The 14,036-nt window shown below is 44.2% G+C and overlaps 1 protein-coding gene across 10 annotated transcripts; it reads left to right on the top strand.

Moving 5' to 3' along the window:
* The first annotated feature begins 58 nt into the window (after window positions 1-58).
* lrrc9 (leucine rich repeat containing 9) lies at window positions 59-13,306 on the top strand. 10 transcript variants are annotated; one of them, XM_057058445.1, is made up of 35 exons: window positions 59-522; window positions 699-783; window positions 1,327-1,435; window positions 1,546-1,629; window positions 1,762-1,980; window positions 2,101-2,241; window positions 2,542-2,605; window positions 2,699-2,769; window positions 3,318-3,500; window positions 3,678-3,833; window positions 3,918-4,099; window positions 4,178-4,309; window positions 4,393-4,566; window positions 4,656-4,770; window positions 4,871-5,006; window positions 5,077-5,217; window positions 5,302-5,426; window positions 5,546-5,731; window positions 5,821-5,940; window positions 6,039-6,230; window positions 6,327-6,452; window positions 6,526-6,666; window positions 6,763-6,940; window positions 7,026-7,246; window positions 7,336-7,455; window positions 7,537-7,667; window positions 7,747-7,855; window positions 7,928-8,064; window positions 8,626-8,762; window positions 9,162-9,379; window positions 10,179-10,247; window positions 11,023-11,148; window positions 11,829-12,012; window positions 12,173-12,316; window positions 12,408-13,306. In XM_057058445.1, exons 3-35 carry the CDS (start codon window positions 1,409-1,411, stop codon window positions 12,455-12,457), a joined length of 4,539 nt encoding a protein of 1,512 aa, XP_056914425.1. In that variant the 5' UTR covers window positions 59-522; window positions 699-783; window positions 1,327-1,408; the 3' UTR covers window positions 12,458-13,306. The 10 variants fall into 10 exon arrangements, 7 of the variants coding, with proteins under 7 accessions (XP_056914425.1, XP_056914423.1, XP_056914424.1 ...); XM_057058443.1 differs by having other exon boundaries at window positions 1,236-1,435; XM_057058444.1 differs by having other exon boundaries at window positions 59-783.
* Window positions 13,307-14,036: the final 730 nt, after the last annotated feature.

The raw sequence follows: 14,036 nt of genomic DNA, 5'->3' as shown, positions 1-14,036 counted from the left end.
TTGTGAGCTAAAGTTGTTAAAAGTGGCTCAACCGTAATGATGTAGGCTATTATAACGCGCACTCATTTAATAAATCTTCATTCTGTTCCTGGGGGGGAGCATCCTGCATACCGCCACCGTGTGGACATTTATAACACGACCGAGTTAATGCGGCGGCATCGGTTTCATGGCAGTTGAAGCAAACTGTGAAATAAGCACGCCGTGCACCGGGGACGTAAACGCAACACTGAACGACAAGAAAACAAAAAATAGAACACGGGCTGCTTCTTAAGCAGTAGTACACAGTGAACCAGCACTTTAAAGTCACCCTATCAAATACCAACCATGACGTAAAACACGTGTTTGCATCCAAGTCACAAATACACACAAGCTCGGGTCGGAGAAACACGTACCTGTGTGTTGTTGCACAAGATGCGTCGCCGCGGGGGGTCGTGGGAACCCGGGGCTTACTGGCCTCGTCGATCTCGCGAGAGTTTGGAAAAACTGCAGAAGTTCCGTCACGTCTTAACGCGTCCCAGGAAGGTGCGTGCGCGCTGTTGGGTGTCAGCAAAATTAAGATTGTACACACACGCACGCACACACACAGAGCTATTCTCAACGCTCATGAATGCAGTTTACAAAACTACAGGGTGCACCTGAATACACCTTGAATTGTCTACCGTAGAGTGATATAAATGCGATTTCGATTTTCCCTATAGAAGGCGCTTCTGGCAACCATAGCAACCAGACGCTCCTGCAGGAAAACGTACGGTCAAGTAATCGACGTGGGAAAAAGGTCTTCAGGTAACAAAGAGAAGAGTATAGTCGAGCATATCTTTGCATCTTAAATGTGTCCATCGAACGTGTTCATTTCGATAAATCGTATTTGTTGCATTTCTTTGAGGTAAGAAATATCCACGCTGAAGCTACTGGCGTCAGTGAAAACATTGTCAAGTCTAACAAAACTTATCAAAGCCAGTCTCTTTAAGTTCAACAGATAACAGAATTTAAGGTTTAAACTTAAACTTTAGAGACAAATTAGACTACCGAGAATACGTTTGGTTAAGTTTGCTGATCATACTGACCAGATAACTAATAGTAGAAAATAGAGCAGTGATGAGCTTGTATGACCTTCCCATTAACATGGCTGTTAATCTGCCATTATTTTACATTTTAGTTATGGGCTTTGTTACGGGGTCATGAACCCAGACACATGTAAAACTGGATGCTGTAACTGTATTTCTTTTGCCCCTCAGCACCTCAGAGAAACCCTTCTAAGGCCTCTGATTAAGAACCATATCTAAGTCAGTTGACCTGTAAGTCTCTGCATCTCCTTTAATCTGTTAGCGATCAAAGGAGCTTTGATTTAATCATTACACGGTGACACAACTTCCCAACTATCCATAAACTTCAACCACAGTCAGCGACTATGGAAAGCAGCGTGACGAACAATGAGGTGAGACACTGAACACACAAGACAACGAGGTTCTCTGCACCTCAGCAGGAAATGCAAGGACGTACAGGTGTGAACGTGGTCTTCAGTAACTGCTGCTTTTGCCCCTTCAGGCGGGAAACAAAGACGGCGTGGATAAAGAAAAGAGCAATGAAGTTCCTGAATGTTTTAAATATTGTCTGCCACAGTTGTCTGCTGTAAGTACTCGCTCTTATCGGACCCAGCTGTGGCTTTCTACAGGTTTGAGTGACGGACACGCAGTCGAGATCTCTGTGTGGTTTAGTTCTCTCATGTGATCTTGAGTCCTCTGGGGCTTTTTTATTCAACAGTGTGGAGAAAATGGATCGTCTTACAACACGTTCACACAAGATAGATCCAGCATCTACACCCTGGAGGTCTTTTTCTCTGGATTCGCCCACATGGTTGGGCTTTCCTTCTTCCCAAATCTCCGTCACCTCACCATTGTGGGTCAGGAGCTGACAAAGATCGAGGCTCTGGAGGGTTGCCCCCTGCTCGAGGAGCTGTGGGTGGCCGAGTGTCGACTGACAGTGAGTCTGTTGTCTATATGCTGGTCTGGTCACGCCCCATCTACAGTCATCAACACAAACTATATTTCAGGAATTTGTTCCATTCAAAAAGACCTGAATATTTTGTGTCCATTTTTACAGGAAATTTCTGGACTGGACAAGTGTCTACAGCTCAAGAAGCTGTATCTTTATGATAATCAAATCAGTGAAATCAATAACGTAGAATTTCTCATAAACCTAGATGTCCTGTGGCTGAACAGTAACTCCATAAGTCGAATCCAGGTTTGATCTATCTATCTATCTATCTATCTATCTATCTATCTGTCTGTCTGTCTGTCTGTCTGTCTGTCTGTCTGTCTGTCTGTCTGTCTGTCTGTCTGTCTGTCTGTCTGTCTGTCTGTCTGTCTGTCTAGCTTATCTTATCTTCCCATCCATCCATCCTATCTTATCTTATCTTATCTTATCTTATCTTATCTTATCTTATCTTATCTTATCTTATCTTATCTTATCTTATCTTATCTTATCTTATCTTATCTTATCTTATCTTATCTTATCTTGATGTGTTGTGTGATTATTTCAAAGGGCTTGAACAGGCTTCAAAATCTCCTAGAACTAAACCTTGCTGACAACAAGATTGAAAAGATTGGTATGTTGTTTATTTCATTTTTTTTTTTAAACTTTGTATTTTCTGCTGTTTGAGGGGGGGTAAAAAAAACAATTTCAAATTTCCTCCTCTAAGGGCAGAGCCTTGGTCCTAATACCAACCTTCAGAATCTTAATCTATCCGGGAACAAGATAAGCTCCATTAAGGTAAGGTTGAAAACTCTGTTATTCTTTTAGATGTGCTTCTTTTTTCTTTTTTTTCTAAGTTTTCTTGCTTATTTTCCCACTCTTATTAAAATCCTTGGACTGAAGGATAGCATTTACGGATTTTTGTGAAAGGTCAGGGTCCCATCCGGTTTGGATTTTCAATCAATCCTTCAATGGTCGGCTGCATTAGACCTTCAATAAGGTCCTGAGCAGCGTTTCTTATCACATGTGTTTAGGTAAACACCAAATCTGTTTGCTGCCTGGGTTTACCTGCATTATTTTCCAGGAATGCTCTGTGGCCGAGAGCCGTAGTTTCCACAAGGGGAGGAAAAAAGAGTGAAATAAAGCTGTTGTATGTGTATCACTGTCACGGTGTTCAGATGAGTTCTCTACAGCTTCGGTTCTGACGTAAAGGCCAAGCACAGATATGGCCCTCAAGGATCTATTCTATACATTTATTTTCAATTCCACCATTGTGTTTTGAGGTCCCAATGCATATTTTATTCAATGCATGAATTGTCCTTGCACTTTTGTTGGCATTTAAATAGGACCTTACAAAGCTGGCCCATTTACCCCAGCTGAGAGAATTAATGCTGAACGATCCCACAACTACCCCAAACCCAGTATGTCTGCTGCACAACTACGCTACGCACGTGCTTTACCACATGCCACAGCTGCAGCATCTCGACACCCATGACATCTCCAGCACGGAAGTGAAGGACACAGCCGAGGTATTGATCTGATCTTCATTTCAGTACAATTTTCTTTTAATTGGGGCAGATTTCCCCAGGTTGGTTTCCAAGGTTTTAGTTGAAACTGTGATGTTTTCTCAAAAGCAAGATAGCTGCGGCAAAATAAAGTTACATTCTACATTACTAATCCCTGCATCATTCATTTCTCATCATTAGTCCATAGTGATGAAGAAAATGATGTACTACAACATGCGTGTGCAGACCGCTCAGAGGAAACTGAGAGAGATGCGTCTCAGTTTGCTGGAGAGAAAGAAAATCATGCTGGAGCCGCCTGAAGAATCCCTCATGAGAATTAATCACTGCCTAAAGAGTGTAGGTACAGTCCATGGGAAGAGTTTGCTGCTGCACGTCATTGAGCTGCTTTAAGACTTCCCTGTTATCTGAATGCCTTCCTAGCTTGAACACGAGCTTTCTAAAGTCTCATCTGCTTGTGAGATGAAGGACGGAACGGTTGAGGATTCTGTCCAAAGCCGTGACCCGACTCATCCCAGTCCTGATCCCAGCATCAAGCAAAAGATCATCAGCAAGATGGAAGCGCTGAAGAAGAGACAGGCCTACTGGACGAGAAGGCTGGTCGAGTCTGTACCCGCTAAGATCATTTACAACGTCCGATGTTCCGACCCATCTGCCCTTGGTGAAAATGATTGTTCCTCCAGGATCGATGCTTGGTTCAAGAAGAATCTCGCCCAAGCCGCACACATGACCGACTACACCGTCCAGTTCCTGCTGATGGAGCTGGAAAGTGTGGGAAATATCCGTTTGGAGGAAGGCTGCCCCGCAGACCGCTGGTGCGGCGCTCGGATTTCATTCATCGGTGCTTCCACGTACGTGCGGGACCTGCCTGAGGTTGTCTTTGTGTTTCCCCCAACAGGTTCACTTCCTGTTGTGATCTCTTGCTGTCCCGCTTCCGTCAGTTGGACTTCGAGGTTCACAGCATCTCTGGGATTAAGGTCAATAGAGTCATCCGCATCAGCAACAGTGCTTTGAGGCTTCGCTTTGAGGACAAATTCGACAGCCTCCGCACAAGTAACGACGGTTCGGTGCAGTAAGTAAAAACCCACTGTGATTCTATAATGATGGTCGCCACGGTGATACCGAACAAGACATTCCTCTGGATGGACACCATTCAAATAGGTATAACAGATGCCAGCTGGAGCACCTGTTCTATCTGTCTGACCCTGAAAAAGACGAGAAGAGAGAAATCTTGGGTATTATCGAAGAAGGATTCCAGAGGGTGGAAGAACGCGAGGTGTGAATTGGGTCGCAGATTGTAGATAACTCTCAGCACACCGCACATTGACCAGAAATAATGAAGATTTCACTCCCTTTGACATCATCCTCTGATTCAGGCCTCACAAGGAGAGGGATTTATACCTTTTTCCAACAGCCTGTTTTTGACCGAACAGCCCAGAATCGCTCATGCACTGACTCAGGCCTGCAAAGCTGATTCAGAATGCAACATAGACCCGATTCCCTTCAGGCACAGTGAGTTATATCCTGCTATTCTTCCTCACTGATTGTTAAGTTTGTATTAAAAAGCTTGTGTCGCCCCTAGGTCAGGTGATTGTTTCCAAGGTGTTCGTGGGTCAGAGTGTGCCTCTTGTTGTTGGGAGCCCACTGGACCAGAGCCATTATCCCAACGCTTACTCTGTGTACCAAAATGTGGAAAACAGGTTTAGAACTGGAGGGCGTGAAGGTATGCAGCGTCTGAAAAAGCACGAAGGCACTAATGTTTGGTATTTATCAAATGTCATCATCCATGTGTCTGTGTTTCATTCAGAGGGAACCTGCTCTTCTCCAACACACACTGTCCCTGAGTGCAGCCTCGGACAAAGACGGTGGTTTGTTTTTGACCCTGAGCTGGTTCTGCCTGAATACATCATATTTTTTGAATATGTCTTTGAGGTAATGAAATGATTACGAGTTCCTTTCGTGTTGTTACAACTTCAGGAACACCCAGCACAGAATGTTTTGTCTCTTGACTAATTATCATGTTTGATTTGTTTCAATATGATGCCTTCAAGGTTCGATGTAAAACAGAGTTGCCAGACCTCAGCAGACACAGAGAGGGAGCACCTTCGGGAAGCAGCGTCCTTGATGGGGAAGTTCTCAACATGGAGCCCGTGTTGAAGCCACAGCCGAAGTTGTTGAGCTTAGACAACAACCTGTTGCTAAATGTGGCACGCGCTAACTTCCTGAGCCAGATCACTGTGAGTAGCCTGGTTGGAGAAGTGCAACCGCTTAGGATCCATTCCTTTCCTCGGAATAAACTGCATATTTTATGGCGTCAAACGTTTAGATGCTGAACCTTCATGGCCACAGTTTGAATAAAATAAAGGCCGTTTCCAGCCTCACAGCGCTGCGGCATCTTAACATCAGCTTCAATGCGTTCACACGTTTGGATGACATTTCTCACATGGTAAGAGTGGCGCAGAAATATAGTTAGATCATACTGGAAATAAGGAAAATGTGCCATCAACTTGTAACAATTTGTCATGTCTGCTACCTTAATTGCAGCCCAACCTTGAGTTTTTGGATGCTAGCTACAACCATTTAATTACTCTTGAAGGCCTGAGAGATTTGGAGCGCCTCAAACATCTGGACGTGAGCTGGAACAAGCTGACCAAGTCGAGAGAAGAGGCAGCTGTGCTGAGGAAACACACACCCATGCTGCTGAAGCTCGACACGCGCCATAACCCCTGGAAAAAGGTGAGAGCTGTTACCGGACAAGGCAAATAAAAAGAACCGAGGGGAAACAAGCTGGTTTTGCTGAGACAGTATAAATTATTGCTTTGTCTGTTTTAGCCCAAATCAGTCAGACTGACTCTGCTGGGTTACCTAAAAACGCTCACACACTTGGATGGTGTAACAGTAGCAGAGGAGGAGGCTGCTGAGGCTGTTCAGATGGTTGCCGGTTCCAAAATTAACCAGGTTTAGATATTATTAAAAAACACTTATTGCAAAGTGATGGCTGTATTATAATCTATTCATTCTTTCTTTGCAGGCATCTCTTTTGTCTCACTCACGAACCAACAGCGAACGCCCCCACCGCCTCAGCCTGCTGCCGACCGCCCAGCTCCTGTGTCTTCTTAACCCTCCACCCTGGGGTCTCACCCAAGACCTGGAGCCAGACTGGACTGCAAAGGTGAGGAACAAAATGTAACCTGCGGCTAAAAATGAACACAAGCTTGGATTGAAATGACAATGAAACAGAAATTGTGTGGATCGGTGCTTTGACCAGATCACCACGCTAGACTTCAACAGCCAGGGGATTTATAAACTCACCAATCTGAGCGGCCTGGTCAACCTGCGCTGGGCCTCCTTCAACGATAACGACCTTTCTAAAGTGGAAGGTCTGGAGAGCTGCGTGAAAATGGAGGAGCTTTCCCTCAACAACAACAACATTAGCACACTCAGCGGTGAGTCAGGCTGTCAGACGGACAGTGAAATTCTATCACAGCCTTAAGAGTTGTGAGTGTACATCCACGCCCGTTGTCTCTTCAGGCCTCTCCAAATTACAGCGCTTGAAGAAACTGAGTCTGAACGGGAATCAGCTGACCAGCCTGGATTCCTCAGTCTTAGATCAGCTGCCACAATTGTGCTTTCTGTCTGTGGAGGACAACAGCATCGCGTCACTCCACGGCATCCGGCGAGCACGCTCCCTTCTCGAGTTCTACATTTGTAACAACTGCATTTCCATGTCAAAAGACATCTACTGTTTGAAGGTAACAAAAGGAAACAATTCTTTATTTTTTATTGTGTTGTCTAAGCTCAAATATCGCGGTTATGTTTTGTTTGGTTTTTTTTAATAAAGGAACTGGCAAACCTTATCATTCTGGACCTATCCGGGAATCCTGTGGAGAAAGTAGAAAATTATCGTAATTATGTCTTGTTTCACCTCCCTGAGCTCAAAGCTCTGGATGGCGCTGCGGTGGTGAGCACTGACACTTCTAATCAGTTGAAAATGTAAACTTATCTAGCTGATATTGATGATAATAGTTCATGTTTTCTGCAGGAGGCTCCAGAGTGTGAAAGTGCAAAGGAAATGTTTGGGGGGAGACTCATCCCCGACGTGTTAACGGAGAGGCTGGGCCTCACAAACTGCGCCAATATCACCTGTCTCACTCTGCAGTCCTTCTCCATCAGGCAATGGCCCAGCAACAAAGGCAAGAACATGACAAAGTGGATAAAAGAGGCTGATTAAATGTTTTGGATTTTTCCACAGAGTTGTGGATTTGAATCCGCCAGAGCTGTTCTCCAGCCTGCACACTGTCCGGCTCGACCACAACAACCTCACCTCCTTCTCTGGCCTCGTCCACCTGCCCCACATTCGAGTAGGAATGTCAGTGAATGTCAGAATATTAATTATCAAAGCTGCAGTTAATTTACCACCCTTGTTTGAACAGGATCTGTCTCTGAACTACAATCACATCGAGTCCGTCCTGCCCAAGCAAAAGATACCAAATCTAACTAACAAACAGATTTTATACAACAAAGTTCACTCCAGTGGTTACGGCAAACAGCGTTCACTAAAAGGAAAAGGGTAAACACTATTATTTTATTCTAATATCTAATTTAATCACTATTTTGTTTGTTTTCATTTGTTTTCCGTCGCCACCAAACGCCATGGTCTGTATTGACTGTACGAGATCCCGCCGATAGGGGGCAGCAGCGACCAACTAATCTCTCAAGGTTTCATCTGCCACAAACTCCAATCATCTATGCGCAGGCTTTATTTATTTAGGTTCTTTGTCTGGTATTATTAGGAGTGAAAATGTAAAAAAAAAAAAACTCCCAGATGGAGCTGCTTTGTAGGATGGTTTGGATTTAAAACCATCAACTCAGTATTTAATTTTGCAGGATGGTAGATAATTTGCCAGCCCTGTGTCAGCGAACGCCACAGATTACTTCCTGCCACTTTGGCTTTTTTCCCCCCATCATAATTTCCTTAAATGTGCTGTAAGCGATGTGCTTTTGTTTGCTGCAGCTGTGTTTATTGTTTTGAACCTGTGCCGTCTGACCAAATAAATGAGAGCAGGAGGGGGAGAAGGATTGGTCTTTAACCCCAGAAATTGCTAACTGCCATTCTGTTATTGCATTGAAGGGAACCCGGGCAGAGCTGCGGTCTGGAGCCACTGATGGACAGCTTGGAGGTTCTGCATTTGAGTCACAATGGCATCTCCAATATGGCCAATCTGGAGCTCAGCAGGCTCACCAGTCTCAAAGCCCTTTTTCTCGAAGGTACATGATAACACCTCTACACTGCAACTGTTTGGTGTGCAGTTTATTGAGTCTGTGAAAAGGTACACATGGAGAATAAAAGTCACCCATAGACCTAGGGGCAGGTGGAAGATGAGACTTTACAAAAGGGAAAAAAACGACTTTCTTTTGATGGCTTTCATTGAGTTTTTCTTTGCCAGAGTAATTTGTCTGACAACAAAAAAAAAAGCTTACTGGTCCTTTCTACAAAAGAAGTCGCTGTAATTTGGGGTCCTTTCTACACTAGATAGTAAACAACATATGCCTGACAAGTGTTACCATTATTTTCAAATGCTTCTCTTTTATATAGTCTGAGTTGTGCTCTCGGCGGTTCAGCTTCAGCCCTTTTGCCGTTGTCTTAACCCGGCCTTCGTTTCCCAGGAAATGAAATCAGGCACGTGGACGGACTGGAGGGACTTCACAAGCTGAGAGAGCTCGTACTGGACAAGAACCGGATCAAAGCTCTGGCAGAAGATTCTTTCATATCCCAGAATTCTTTGCTAGAACTGCATCTTTCAGAGAACCGTATCCAGGACCTCGGCCATCTTGGACAGTTGTCGGAGCTCCGCAAACTCTTCCTTGACTCCAACAGAGTGCAGGTGGCAATAGTCTTATTCCATCTTCATATTTAGTGTTTATACTTATTTTTTCCAGTAAGCCTGATGCTACTCTGTTTTCAACAAGGCCGTCTCAATAATCCACCACACACTTGATTTCTTGAGGTGACGGCCAAGGTCATAGTTTAGTGCAGCTTTTGATTTACCAGCAGATTCTGCTGATTGCTTTATATGCACAGCCCTGTCAGGCAGTGGGGAATATACCTCATTCAGTCTGCCGCTGTGTTATTTTTCCCCGCATTTGCAAAGTAAGGCATGAAATACAGTAATCAGGAGTCATTACCACCCTGCGAGGCATGCGAGGGGTAGCATTAAGGAAATTCAAGATTGATTGAAGGTCACTGCCAGTCGTGTGACGAGAGAGGTTGAACAATCAGGACAGTGTATAATCAGCTTCTTCGTCGGCCATCTCCCGGGATGTTGCCCTTTTCCTGCTTCCTTTCACTTTTTTTTTAACATTTTCATACGTTTAATTAAAGCAGCATAGGTATCTTTAAATGGTGGCGGGGGCAGGAACCTGGGAATGACAAAAACACCCTCCCTCCATGCCCCATCGCGTGCTCCAAATCTCTTGAGATTAATGAGAGCTCACACATGTAATCTCTATCATCAGCTGCTTCTATCCTGCCCTCCACCAAAATTATGAAAGATTCAGCACAAACACATATGTCTGTATTAGTGACACACACCAGGTCACGACCAGTGGGAGAGTGAAACTATATTCAACGAGGAGTTTTTTTAAATTCATTACGAATGGTGATCTTGTTTCTGACTGTTGCAGGACTTCACGGAACTCGAGAAACTGCAGTTTCTCACTTCGCTGTCACAGCTCTCTCTCATCGATAATCCTGTGAGTAGTCGAAGTGGTCGGGATGCAAAGCCTACTTTAAACGAATGTACTAACGATCAAATAAGCAAAGGCATGCGGGGTCAGATTCCCACTTCCATGATCTGAAACACTCTCCCGGTGTAACTCTGTGGTCTCAAATTAAGCGATTACATGATGGGCCATCTGCTGCCCCTCAAACTGGCCAGCATCACAGACAAATCCGTTGACCAAATGGCGGTTCGCTTTTGGCCCCGTTACATCACCCATCTGGATCCTGTGTATCAGTCCTGAGCAGACCCTGCAGCCCAGGGCCACTCCGGCGTCCACAGGGGTCATGCTCAGCTGTGGTAGCCTCAGTGCACCATGATGCTATCTCCTTTCTCCTCCCATACAAGGGGATTAATGCTGCCAGGAGATAGAGGCCAATGCTCACCCCAGAGACAATACCTCCTGCTGTTGACAGCATGAGATCACTACCTCACCCATGTTCCCTGGCCAAAGCCTGTCTCTTCCTCTCCAGTGGATATCCATTGGCATGCACTCACAATAGTCACAACAGCAGTGGACATTAAGTTTACGGCTGGACAGGCTGAATTTTGTGCCCTGACCAGAGGGTGCCTTCAGCTGGGTCACAGCTGAGAACTCTGTTGGGAGAGCCACAACATCATATTTATTACCGATACAGATGTTGGTAGCGTCCGAGTCGGCGATCCATTCTGGTTAAACGTGTTATTTGCAAGTCAGAATGGATGACATCTATAACCACTTTTCATGAGACCATTTGTTTTCCTCTCAGGTGGACAGCTCTTCTCTCTACAGGCCTTCTGTGCTGCTCCGTCTTCCTCTGCTGAAGGTCCTGGATGGAGAGAGAGTTACACTGGAAGATAGGGCCAGGGTTGAACTCCTCAACGTTGAGGAAACTGTGAGGACTGCACTCAATACGCATGGATGCTAATCTCACTTTTTCCATCATCCTATTCAACCCAGCGTACATTTAACACGTATAGAAACCAGGCACGTTTTCAACATCTATTTCATTGTGAACAAAATCAATTTGCGAGAAATATCTTCAGGAGCGAACGAAAGAAAACCCACTCGCTTTCTGACCTGATGTTTATCTGTTGTAAGAGCAGAGCCGCAACGCTCTTGCAGCTCTGAATTAAAAGCAGCCTAAGTCTCGCTGGCATCATCCTGCTGATTAAATGAAACGTGCCCAGCCGATAATGCACCAGTGGATTTGCTCCCTATTAGCCGGGTCAACATGGCCCTCTCTGCTAGTTAATTGTAGACGTAGAACTGGCAGAGCGGATATCCTGGGTTTTCTCATTAAACGGCACAACCTCCCCATACTGACGCCAATGGCTGCCGTCTTAGGAGTTATTCCTGGCATGTGCCAGGCTGCTGCTGCTGTTTTAAACTGAAAATGGTGTGGATCAGTCAGGTCTGTAGTGCTTTGGACACTAGAACAGCTTTGACTTTTGTGTCTTTATGCACCATGTCCACCACGGTTTATGAACTGATGTGTAACCTTTGATTAATTAAGAATGCAACATTGATTGTAATTGCCTTGGTCTACTCCATGTTCCCGTTTTTTACTTAAAGCAGTGCTACAACTGTAGTGGACCTTGTCCTAATGCCAGTGAGCTAACCCTAACAGGGTTGCCGCCCGTCGTGTCCCAGCCAACTGGTCTGATAGATAAAAGTGGAGGATTTCAGGACACCAGACATGGACTCTTTATCCAGCATCACAATGTGGATGAGGCCCAGTCTCTGACCATATCAAAGTGTGAGTCTATTTCTTCTCTTTGCCATGCTTTTCGCGATAAATTGTGCCAAACTGTAATTAACAGCAAGAACATTTTGTAAAAGCTCTAAAGCTGGAAAATAGATTTATTTTTTTTTAATTGCTGATGTTTACTTCACCTTTTTGTTGATTTCCAATTCAGACAGGAAGCACAAACAAGTCAGTAACACACAAGGCGGCCAAAAGGATATGAGCTTCAGACATATACGAAGAACAGCAGCTACAGGACTTTCCCACTGTGACAAAGAGATACCGTCACGTCTCACGGCCATGAAGAAGGCAGCAGGTTGGGAGTGTCATTATCTTTCACATTTTTGTGTGAGATCTGTTTCAACATTCTGTTCAAACTAACCAAATGTCTCCATGATGTGTTACAGATTTCCAAATTGTATCAAACCTCTTTCCATGTAGCAGTCAGAAGAAATAAAGCGTACAGATGACAAAGGTGATCACCAATTCAGGAGATTTCTTAAAATACTTGACCATGTTTGTGTTATTCAAGAAATAAGAACAAGGAGTATAATAAAAGACACTTTTGTTTGAAGGAAAACGAACCTGAAATGCTTGTACCATATCCCTGTCATGTACCTTCGCAAAATGTGGAAGTACTTTCTGCCCACATTTGTGGATCGGTAGCCATGGTAATCTGAGGATGAGAGTGGTTTCACCTCTACTTTTAGTTCCATCCTTCGCCCTTAAAACACCCATAGATGTAATGTTGTGTGAGGCTGCATCCATCGGGTCAAACACATCCCAAAGAAGTGGCTAATCCAGCTTTAACACACCTCTCTGTGGACAGAATCTGCAGCTTCTCGGATATACATGCAATCTTGAATGGGGTCCAAATGGATTTCAGAGATTGCCATTTTCATCATGTTAGCCTCTTTTCTACAAACTGAGCGCTGTTTTTTCACCAATAGGCGACTCTTGTGCATAACTGGAACGTTACAGCCACGGGTGTAAACCCTCTTTAATCCAGTAGTCGATGGAAAATAGTCTTTGAAATGTACAATATATTTTAGACTGTAAGAACAAACCCTTAATTTTTGTTTAAGACAGCTGGTTCTTGAAATGTATATCTATGTCAGGTAACCTAATACTGTCTGTCTATCTGTCTATCTATCTATCTATCTATCTATCTATCTATCTATCTATCTATCTATCTATCTATCTATCTATCTATCTATCTATCTATCTATCTATCTATCTATCTATCTATCTATCTATCTATCTAATATATAATCTAATATCCCCCAATAAATCAACCTCCTGCTCACGTGTGTCCATATTATTTAGCGTCGTGCTTCCTGCCTGCACTGAACATGTGAAGGACCAACCAGCTCCAGGCAGCAAAAGTCAAAAGCTCTTTCCAAACAAGCTCCTCTAATGCATGTACTTAACTTCACTTAATTTGTGTTAATTCCCAGTGTTAAGCGGGGCTAATGACTGTGCAAGTGAGTGTACTGTCATTACCTTGCCTGAAATCAGATGGCTGCTGATGGACTCTAATGCACAGATTTGAGAGCTCAGTGTGAGCTGCTAATGCCTTCAGTATTCAGAAGGATAATTACATGTATATCCACTGTTTATATGGATACAACAGTTTAGGTGCAATTGTACACGTGCAGCGTAAGCCGGTGGTGAAAATGCTACATTTGGAAGTATGGTTCCTCCTCTCGCAGCTTTTTTATCATTGAAATGACATTAGCATAAAGATTTTGAATAATTCATCGGTTCAGAGGGAATCTAGACACACTGCTCCCACTCGCTCGCCTCTCTTCCCTTCTCCATGTGAATAGGCCACATGGTTCATAGCTAGTTTACTGGAATATAAGCTGACAGGTTATGTTTTCATCTCCCTGATATAGAAGCTGGCTGGGAAAGTAAAGAGCAGGAGGGAGAGAGAGGGGGAAGTATAAGACACATTTGTGCTTCCTGTGAATGTGTTGTAGATGCTCTTTTACACACACACACACACACACACACACACACACACACACACACTC

This window comes from Takifugu flavidus, chromosome 16, assembly GCF_003711565.1.
Source record: "Takifugu flavidus isolate HTHZ2018 chromosome 16, ASM371156v2, whole genome shotgun sequence".
Lineage (NCBI taxonomy): Eukaryota > Metazoa > Chordata > Actinopteri > Tetraodontiformes > Tetraodontidae > Takifugu > Takifugu flavidus.
Note: the sequence above shows the minus strand (reverse complement) of the source record. Positions and strands in the feature narration are given on the sequence as shown.

What these genes read in the sequence shown, in the direction of transcription:
- lrrc9 (XM_057058445.1), top strand. Translation starts at nt 1,409, where the DNA reads ATGGAAAGCAGCGTGACGAACAATGAG. An exon ending in ACTTCCTGAGCCAGATCACT is followed by an intron (nt 5,732 to 5,820) that starts GTGAGTAGCCTG and finishes TCAAACGTTTAG; the next exon opens with ATGCTGAACCTTCATGGCCA. An exon ending in CAACATTAGCACACTCAGCG is followed by an intron (nt 6,941 to 7,025) that starts GTGAGTCAGGCT and finishes TTGTCTCTTCAG; the next exon opens with GCCTCTCCAAATTACAGCGC.